The sequence below is a fragment of the Sinocyclocheilus rhinocerous genome, unplaced genomic scaffold (assembly GCF_001515625.1).
Source record: "Sinocyclocheilus rhinocerous isolate Xijiao unplaced genomic scaffold, SAMN03320098_v1.1 scaffold1160, whole genome shotgun sequence".
In the NCBI taxonomy this organism is placed as follows: domain Eukaryota; kingdom Metazoa; phylum Chordata; class Actinopteri; order Cypriniformes; family Cyprinidae; genus Sinocyclocheilus; species Sinocyclocheilus rhinocerous.
Genome location: NW_015635060.1, coordinates 690,290 through 701,358, shown reverse-complemented (window position 1 = coordinate 701,358; position 11,069 = coordinate 690,290). Strand labels below are relative to the sequence as shown.

At 37.7% G+C, this 11,069-nt stretch overlaps 1 protein-coding gene across 1 annotated transcript in view; it reads right to left on the bottom strand.

Annotated features, from left to right (window-relative positions):
- Nucleotides 1-11,069, bottom strand: part of LOC107746571 (homeobox protein aristaless-like 4) — a 22,560-nt gene extending 11,491 nt beyond the window's left edge. Inside the window, exon 1 of the mRNA XM_016560832.1 lies at nt 10,739-11,069. Coding sequence (XP_016416318.1) covers nt 10,739-11,069 — 331 coding nt within the window. The remainder of the gene's footprint in view (nt 1-10,738) is intronic.

Genomic DNA, 11,069 nt, shown 5'->3' with positions numbered 1-11,069 from the left:
CCCCCCCCCCGACCAGAACTCGATCGCAAACGGACCGAGGGGGTTCCCTGGTTTAGAGTATCAGTTTTTGCCATAACATTTTGTGATAACACAGTCCCTCTGTCTCTCTGTGTTTGGCAGAGAACTCATCATAATTGCTGTGGTGAGCACTTTCAGTCCCACCCTGCTGTCTTTCCTTGGCTTTGTAGCCCATGTTATGCTGAATCTGCGTACCACCAAAGTTTTTAAACAGTGCCATTGCATGTTTTGCATTTCAGAGCCAAAGCTCCTCGGTTTTGGCTGCCATTTTGCATAGACAGCAATAGTCTGGGTTTGATAACTGTCCAAATGTTTGAGGATTTTAGAGATGCTCTGTGTTGTTGTTTGCTTGCTACAGTATAAAGAATGCAGAATCTAACTAATGACTGGGAGATATACATTTCATCAGATACTGTTTTTAAAAAAGCTGCAAAAAGCGCTATTCGAAACATTGCAGAAAGCCTGCATTTACATTACATAGTCTGTGCCTGGCCATTTACACTTGACATATAACAGCACTCGTTGACAAAATGCCTCAGCACTTCAACAGAATTCAACAGTGCCTTGACTTAGCTTCATTGCGCAATGGTTACTTGTTATTTAGCAGATGCCTTTAGCCACAGTGACTTACAACACATTTATTTGAGAGCCAGTTCCCTTATAGTAGCCTGGGATGAAATATTTTGCTCAAGGGCGCACTAGTGAAAGGGAATCTCTGTAAATACAGTATCAACTCTATGAGGATATAACCTGTTACCTTTGGGCAGCCAGCCCATTCAACATTAGATTACATTTATGCATTTGGCAGATGCTTTTAACCAAAGCGAATTGCATTGCAAGGTATACATTTCATCAAGTTAATCTATTCCTTGGGTATCAAACCCATGATCCTGGCTTTGTTAGCACGATGCTACTTGAGATACAAGAACTCTACAAGAATGCACAACTAGTACCAAATGCCTGCCTAGAAGCTCACATCCCTACCATAGGTGACAATACTTTTATGGAAATTAAACATTTTCCTAAGGGCATACTAGCAAATTTCCCCTTTGGAAACAAATCTAATAATGAAAAAATCACATCTTTTACAGGTCTACTTCAGTACTGATGTTGGTATTGCAAAAGTCGTCCAGCCTAACATATTCTTGTATTTTACTTTCTGTAAACCGGTGGTTACACTAATACCACTTTTAAATAATCAATTCACACCCAGCCAGATTGTTTAATTGGAGTACATGCTTGTAGCAGTAACTCCCCTGAGAGCACTAACTCCGTCCTGATGGAGTCGACTGCGTCTTTGAATTAGTAGAGGTCAGACGTTAGCTAGGAGTGGCTATTTAAGAAGAGACAAGGAGAAAAACATCAAAGTGTGATTTAAATAGCTGTAAAGCAGCAGGGCACCCGTTAGCTTTTATAAAACATTATGGTCTGGGTCAGCTCTAGAAATAAGAAACCCTGTAAATCACAAAAACACTGTCAGTCAGTAACATTCATGCAATTTTAGGGTGAATAATGTCATTATCTTCAAAAATAAAGGTTCCAAAAGTAGGTTTTTTGCAGCAATGACATAAAAGAACCATTTCCACAAAAAAAACTTTCAGTCAAAAGTTCTTAAAACCCTCATCCGTCCCTCGGGTCATTTTGACCCAAAAAGTTTTTTCCAAAAAATTCTAAAAATCGTGTGTTGATCGTACCGGCCCAAGATTTCTTTACTTTTGTCACACTTGCACCGGGAATACACACACACACAAAAAAACATTTGAGTGGATTCGAGGAGTTTAAATGGGTGCAATAAAAAAAGTAACAAAAGTGTCCCTCGCGGGTCATTTTGACCCGCATAGGAATGAATGGAATTTATGAGAAAACTGCATTTTTCATTACATTTGATTTTCTTTGATATACAAAATCTGAGACAATCCAGTAAAGATTTATACCCAAACGAAGGGCTGAGACTACAGAATATCCCCAATGCAGAAAAAACTCACACACACACACACACACACACACACATGCACAAACACACACATGGTACACACACTCTCATATAGAACACATTGTAATATTTTTAATGTTTCTGCTGGGATAATATGACTGTCATTTTTTTTTTAAATATATTATATACTTATTTAATATTTATGAAATTGTATGAATATACATATGTTTAGGTTATAATTCAGTTAGATTTTTTTTTTTTTTTTACAAAATATGGATTTTGTAATGTTTCAATATATATTTTAATCCATAAACAACCAAATTGAAGCCTTAAGATTTTCTCATTTCTCATGTTTCACTTGTTTTGCTCAGTTAAAAATCTCCATAGGTTTCTATATGCCCCTCTACTGGCTGTAACCATAAAATGCAATTTTGTGTAATTTTTCCCCACCTGATGGCATCAGAGACACCCAGTGACTCAATTCCAAGGCCATCTGTTGGTTTTTGATGAAACAGGACTGAAATCGTGTCTTTCGTTGTTTGTTTCTTTGGTGAAATAATGTACAAAACTGCTTATTTGCTTATGTTTTCTTAAAAATATCCAGAATAAAAGGTAAATATGATAAAAATCAACAAAAAAATTATAGAAAAACCTACATAAAAAATGAGAAAAAAAAAAAAAAATGTTCCAATATAAGCTTTCTGCACCAAAAATAAAATTAGTGTCATTTTTGGCCTTCGGGTCATTTTGACCCGCGAGGGACACTTTTGTTATAGGTTCGGGAGGGACGGATGATTAATTTTAAAGGAAAATTTTTGTAATGTTAAGAATTTTAATATTATATAGAATCTTTGTCCACTAAAGAATCTTTTGTGCAATTAAAAAGTTCTGTGGATAATGTGGCGAGTATCCCGAGTCCAGATTAGCGTCGCCCTGGAAACGCCGCTGCCACACTGATCACCGAAGCACAACACCTGTGCGTGATGAGTGGCGCACCTGGAGCTCGTTCCCGCTGGCCTTAAAAGCCAGGAGAAGAGACACCAGCGGGAAGGCACCCCGGAGCTCCAGGCGACATTAATGCTTGTTTCTCCTTGTTCACAGACTCCGAAGGCACCCCGGGAGAGGGATCTGCACCACGGCACTTCACCCCACGAGCACCATTCATCAGAGCACGTGTGATCAGTGTGTGGGCAATAAATCACCCTCCGGGGCTCTTTCGATCAGTACCGAGTCTGTGTTCTCATTCACCCCGCGACAATATTAAATCCATTGTTATGGATTCTTCATGGAACCGTAGAACTATTATTTTCAATAAGGTTCTAATTTTAAACAAGAAAGTTCTAATCTAAGTTACCTAATCTAAAAAATATGGCCTCCAACTGAAAAACTCAAGCAATTAATTGATCGTTCAGTTATCTCATTAACTGTGAGGTTAATTCACACTACTGTATGTTGCAGATACAGATATCTGTGCAGAAGCAAAACTTCCAGATGTTCCTGTGAGAAGATCAATGCTTGCGAGCCGCACAGGAATGTGGATTCTGTGGGAAACCAGTACAGTGTTTCCGTTAAATCTGAGCTCCTGATAAATGACCTCACACATGACTCCCATATATTGCAGAACCGTGCCAGCTTTCTGTCTCCAAGACTTCACTCCCAGATGCGCACTACAAATTAAAATAGCTCATGAAAAGGATGTAAATATTGTCTTCATTGCATGCACTGTGGAGTAAAATACTTTGCATATGGCTGAATATGTATAGAGATATGCATGTGTGCATATATATATATACACATGTATTGTGTGTGTGTGTGTGTGTGTGTGTATATATAATCTAGCATAAAATATTCTGTTTTATATTGTGTAAAATAAAATCAGCTGTAGTTGCCAGAACTTTACTGTTAAATCTGGTAGCAATATTTTACAGTACTTTTTTTAGATTTAACTTAAATTTACAGTAAAAAAAATAACTGTAAAATGAAATACATCATCATTTACATTTAAGCATTTAACAGATACTTTTATCCAAAGCGACTTACAAAATGAGGGTAACAGAAGCAATCAAAACAAAAGAGCAACAGTATATAACTGTTGTGATCCCGGTTAGTCTAATTCAGTACACATAGCAAGTTTTATAAACGTTTTTATAATAATTAATTATATTATTATTATTATTATTTTTATAATAAACATAAAACAAGTATAGAAAAGAATAGAGAACACTAGGGTCAAGTAGACAGAATACAAAAAGAATAGAGTTCTAGGTCTACAGTTCTACATCTCTAAAATAATGAAATAAACATACATTTAACAACATATGATATAACATAATTAACACAGAATTCTGTGAATGTATATTTAGGTTTGTTCACTGTAAATTAATTGATGACTTGTTCTTTTCACTGGCCACACTTTATTTTAAGGTCCAATTCTCAGTATTAACTAACATTAACTATGAATTTTACCTCAGTGAACTCCTAATTACTGCTTATTAATAGTTGATAAGGTTGGGTTTAGGTATTGGGTAAGATCAATGTTGGGGATAACACATTACAAGTAATGCGAGTTACATGATCAGATTACTTTTTTTCAATTAACTAGTAAATTAATGTATTACTTTTTAATTTACGAGAAAATATCTGAGTTACTTTTCAAATAAGTAACGCTAGATAAATTGGGAGTAAGTGCAGAGAGGCGTTGTGTGTGCTGTGTGAACATAATGGTTATTTATAGACTAAATGTGAACATGCATTTATTATTCATCTCACTTGCACAATATCTTTGCTGCTGACCTTCAATGATCCAATTTAACCATACTAAGCAGCAAAAATGACTTTAGATAAACATAACATTTTTCATTGTTTTTTTTTTATTTCTATTATTTGTAACCATAAAAAGTAACTAAGTAAATGCAATTAGTTACTTTTTTAGGCAGTAACGCAATTGTCACACCCCTGGACTTTCTGTGTATGTTTTTCTCCCCATGTGCTCTCCTTGACCTAGTTTTCCCTCATGTTTGATTGTGTCATTCTGTTCACCTGTGTTCTATTAATTATCCTCTTGTGCCTCCCTACTTAAGCTCTAGTCTGTTCAGTTTGTCTTTGTCCGGTGTTAAAGTTCAGTTTGTAGACGTATTTATGTGTGGATTTAGCCCTGTCATCTGGATTATTAAAAGATATTGAACTGTCCTTCGTCTTCCTCTGCCTTGTGGATTTCTGCACACACCGCGCAACGTGACAGAACACCAGACCAAGAAAGAGGAGGAAGAGGAAGAAGAGACTGAGGTTCTGTTCACTGTTCACTGAGGCACTGGAGTTGAGAGATGGCTCTAGCCCCTGACCAGAGCCGAGAGATGGCTCTAGCCCCTGACCAGAGTCGAGAGAAGGCTTGCGTTCCGGAGTCCAGCCCAGAGAGTTCTTACATTCCCACGTCAAGCCCAGGGAGGGCTGCTGTTCCTGCGTCTGGTCCAGGGAGGGCCTCAGATCCCAAGTATAGCCTAGAGAGGGCTCTTGTTCCCACGTCAAGCCCAGAGAGTGCTTCCATTCCCACGTCAAGTCCAGAGAGGGATGCTGTTCCCGCGTCTGGCCCAGGGAGGGCCTCAGATCCCGAGTTTAGCCCAGAGAGGGCTCCTGTTCCCGAGTTTTGCCCAGAGAGGGCTCCCGTTTCCGAGTTTGGCCCAGAAAGGGCATCTGTTCCCGAGTCCAGCCCAGAGAGGGCTTCTGCCCCCGAATTCAGCCCGAAGAAGACTCCCCTGCCCAAGTTCGGTCCAGAGATGGATTTGGGCCAGAGCTTGGCCCAGGGCCTGCTCCAGCCAGTGGACCTGGATTTTTCCCCAATAAAATTTCCCGAGGAAAACATACGTCTCCGGCCATAGTGGCCGGGCCAAGTTCCCTGGCCAAGGCCACGTAGGCCGCTCCGCATAGTACCCCGAACTACCTGCGCCGCCATGGCCCTCTGAACTGGTACCACCCTGGAGGCTTCCCGTCCCGTACAAGCCTGTCCTAATAGGCCTCCAGGGCGCCCACCCTCCTACCCCCCTTGATTGTATGTGGCGCGAGGACATGCCTTCCAGGAGGGGGGCGAACTGTCACACCCCTGGACGTTCTGTGTGTGTTTTTCTCCCCATGTGCTCTCCTTGACCTAGTTTTCCCTTATGTTTGATTGTGTCATTCTGTTCACCTGTGTTCTATTAATTATCCTCTTGTGCCTCCCTAGTACTTAAGCTCTAGTCTGTTCAGTTTGTCTTTGTCCGGTGTTAAAGTTCAGTTTGTAGACGTATTTATGTGTGGACTTAGCCCTGTCATCTGGATTATTAAAAGATTGAACTCCCCTTCTTCTTCCTCTGACTTGTGGATTACTGCACACACCGCTACATGACAGCAATATTGTAATGCATTACTTTTAAAAGTAACTTTCCCCAACACTGGGTAGGATTAAGGGATGTAAAATATGGTCATGCAGAATATGTGCTTGATAAGTACTAATAAACAGTCAATACAGGTGCATCTCAATAAATTAGAATGTCGTGGAAAAGTTCATTTATTTCAGAAATTCAACTCCATTGTGTTTTTTGAAAACCAACGTCACTGCACCCGTTTACCAATAAATTTTGGAGCACTTCATGCTTCCTTCTGCTGACCAGCTTTTTGAAGATGCTGATTTTATTTTCCAGCAGGATTTGGCACCTGGCCACACTGCCAAAAGCACCAAAAGTTGGTTAAATGACCATGGTGTTGGTGTGCTTGACTGGCCAGCAAACTCACCAGACCTGAACCCCATAGAGAATCTATGGGGTATTGTCAAGAGGAAAATGAGAAACAAGAGACCAAAAAATGCAGATGAGCTGAAGGCCACTGTCAAAGAAACCTGGGCTTCCATACCACCTCAGCAGTGCTACAAACTGATCACCTCCATGCCACGCTGAATTGAGGCAGTAATTAAAGCAAAAGGAGCCCCATACCAAGAATTGAGTACATGTACAGTAAATGAACATACTTTCCAGAAGGCCAACATTTCACTAAAAATGTTTTTTTTATTGAAGTATGAAGTTCTTATGAAGTATTCTAATTTGTTGTGAATTGGTGGGTTTTTGTTAAATGTGAGCCAAAATCATCTCAATTAAAAGAACCAAAGACTTAAACTACTTCAGTCTGTGTGCATTGAATTTATTTAATACACGAGTTTCACAATTTGAGTTGAATTACTGAAATAAATGAACTTTTCCACGACATTCTAATTTATTGAGATGCACCTGTATGTTAATAATATGCATGCTAATAAGCAACTCGTTAATAGTGAGAATCGGTCCCTAAACTAAAGTCTTAACTTTTCACTTCCAAAAACTATGTATTTTTAATGAACTGTCCCGTTAGACCTGTTATAGATTTTCACTGTAAACCAGTTAACAGGCTTTTACATTTTTACAGTCTTTTACTGTTAAAATTACAATTATTTTGGATAGTATAGCTAGGCCATTGTGTCTGTTTTTATGTGGCAATTGACTCGTGAAAAAAATAAAAGCTTTATTGTTTATTTTCTCTTTCCATCTCCAAATACCCAAAAAGCATCTTACCTTGTAGGCTATGTGAAACACCAGGTAAGAATGTAACTTCATGTTGTATCCTTATAGTTTAGGGATACAGCAAGGATAAAAAGCAAGAACTTCATTGTCCTTTACTCAAAGCTTAATTTAATTTAAATATTTTGTCACACCTCTGAAAACCATTATCCCCACAATTAATCGACATGCCAGGAAACAGTGTGCAGAATTAATCAAATGTGTAAAACCTTCAAGATTCAAGCTCCGCAGATCAAGCTTGCTACAGTAAATGTTTAATAGCCAACTTAATATCCCATCAATTGTTGAATGCTGGTTTATTTGCACATGTCATTTTGTATGGAAAGGTTATGTAAACCAGTCAGCAATTGTCGTTTTAGGCCTCCCAGTGGAGGGGGAATGAAAGCATGAATGATATCTCTGGGAGTCCATACCACACATCTGCCTCTGAATAATGCCCTACTCCCTAATGCTGCAAGTCATGAATCACTCAGGTTTTTGGAGAGGTTTCATGCTTTGGTGTGGTACTTCATTAATATTTCCAAAAAAATGTATCAAATTTTGAACTGATTTCAAAAAGCACTGTCAGATTACAGAATTATTTGGGGATTAATCCTGATATTCCTTCTTTTGGAAGTAGTACTACTATAAGACTGATTATTTTAAAAAACTAGATACTCAAGTCAGTTCTTATGCACAATTTAAAAAAAGTAAAAAAAAAAAAAAAACGGTTTGGCCATGTATTATTGTTTTCAACAGTTTCAACCCATGATGAACATGCTGTGTTACTGTCACTGTAGCTTTACAGGGCTCTGATTGGCTGGAAAGAGCTAAACACCCTATCATATTTTGGATATAGGTGGTGTGATCACATGACGAGTTTACAACCCGCACTTGAAGAAGTGTTATCTTGAGTCAGAGTACATCTTCCCTTCTCTCTGTGTTGTTGATCAAAAGTTTGTCCTACATTCTCAGCATTCCAGTGTTCTCAGACTGGTCAATCAAACTTTGCATGAGGCTTGATCTTACCCCTTGACATCTACAGCACAAACCACAAATACTCTCCAAGAATGGTGTGGGAACCACACAGTGTTCGTTCTCCTCAAACCGCAGACAGGAAAAACGCTCTAAGTACAGCACTGTCTGTGCATCATCTAACATTAATATCTTCATTAAAGGGATAATCGCATATCTTCATGCCTGCGTACACCCAGGAATTTGGTATTACTAACAATTTAAAAAACATTATTTTCTGACAATCTTGTATTAAAATATTACATCCATGTCCAGTATTTTTACAAAATATTTTTTTATTATTTACAAATAGCCCTAAATATCACTCTAGTAATTTTTTATGTACAGTTTTTAATTACTTGTACAGAATGGATTTATTTAAATAGTGGTAATGGCCTCAAAATACAGTAAACTATATGCTAAATAAGAGTTTAAAAATTTGTTAATTGTGTTTTAGCCTGTCCTATGTATATTTTTGTCTCTTCAAATGTGATTATTATTACAGAAGACAATAAACATTTTATGTACATAGAGCTCTTGAATAATAAGAATATTATTTGTTTTGATTTTACTGTACTTTAATGAAAGAGCAGTAAAAGCTAGGCTGTAGGTAATATGCAGTCCTTTTTGCTGTGATTTGTTTGCTTGTTTGTTTTGTTTTAAAAGTAGAGACATTTCTAATAATAACCTGGATGCATTCTGATTTCCCGATGATCCGAATGGTTTGAATGTTAAGACTGTTTTCGATAGAATTAATCAGTGTAATTCTTTTAATAGCAGTTGTAACCAAATATGAGCTACGTTTTTATAGGTCCTGTGCAGACAAATACAAATAGGCTACAAGATACAAATACACGATACAGTATTTCATTAATTGTTTATTTAGCTATTCTTATTTACTCACTCATAACAGCAAATTAATAATTAAATTTCAACTGTCTTAAATTGTCGTAATAAACAGACTGTTCCGACTACATGGTAAAAATATTGAAATGGTAAAATAAAAAAAATAAAAAAATGATCAAATAGCTTAAATGAAGGAAACAAATAATTTAATGAATCTATTAGGATTTTTCTGACGCCAATAACAGCCTGCATTAATGTAGCCTAATATACGTTGATGATAGGTTACATTCGGTGTCTGTTTTCACTGGCCTGGGGTCAACACATCGTAAATAACCCATGCGTGATTTACAGCCACAAAGATGGATTTTCATGCCACTGTTTGTAAGTAAGAAGATGATTATAATCTGACTTTTAGTCACTGTATGCATTTAGCAACATCTATATTTCCATGACTTCTGCTTTGATTGTTTATGAGACCACCAGAAGAATTGTTTATATGTATTTTTGAGTAAAAACCACCAGAATTTTCTGCAACGTCTGTGTGACCATAAAATGTAAGATGTGACAAATAACAGGCGAGAATGAGTGTGGGTTTGAATAATTTCAGCCGTCAGAAAGTGCTTAAAGGGTTTGTAGCCTAATGGTCCGATAAATCATTTTAAGGCAAAGTCTATTTTATAATATACATGCCCTATTATATATGTTTAACATTTATTTAGTGAATTTACGCTTCCTCGTTTTCATTACAGAAAACAGAAACAGAAAAGTCATATTTATTCAACCCTAACACACAACACACACAGTTGTGAGCGAAATTTATTCGATTTAATAAATACAAAGATGTCATGAAGAAAAATCCTAGACAGTTTTGCTATTGTGTCAATTAGAGGGATTTTGATTTTTAGATTTTGTGGATACATTTAGAAAGTATCCTATAAGCCTACGTTTTTAAAAAAAATAAATTCTCGGACTAAATGATTTTCAGCTTATTGCAAAGTAAAAAATATTCTAAATATTCAAAGTTTCAAATTACTGTCCTTATCAATTATTTAAAAGTGGTAGAATTAAAATTGGGGGGAAAAGTTTGTGACGTCAGCACCACTTTGACTGTATATTTAAACATTTAAGGCACGTTAAACGTATTTTTTAGCGGGGTGAGCTGTGCATACTAAGGAACAAATGCGCGAACAAGTTGAAGTTTATAGGCTACTCAGATTGTTAAAGACCTTCTTTTACCCTCAAACGGGAGATGTTATACGGAACAATTATCAGAGGTGGAAATTTTACCAAATTGTCGGCCTATGTAATTTCTGAAGATATAGCTACTAAGAAATGAACACACAAACCATCTACTGTAGATGCCACTCACCATAGCATGAGATGAGCGCGCCGTCCTCCAGTTTGCTGTCTTCAGGGAGAGTTTTGCATGTGGGTCTCTGCATGAAAAGATGGTACTTGCTGTAGGCGCTCTCGGGTGTGCTATCATCCAGTGACGGACACTCTTGATGGAAAGGACTCCGCGGCTTGTCCCCGTAAGGTTGACCTTTGGCGGGGAGGAAAGTGGGACTGTATTTGGAGTCGCTCGGTTGGAACGTCCTGTAAGGACTGGCCTGTTGGACTTTCCCTTGCCCTGATGATGGCGGATAATATGAATCCATTGAGGTCATATCGCAGTATGAGACGCACGTATCTGTGTTCAT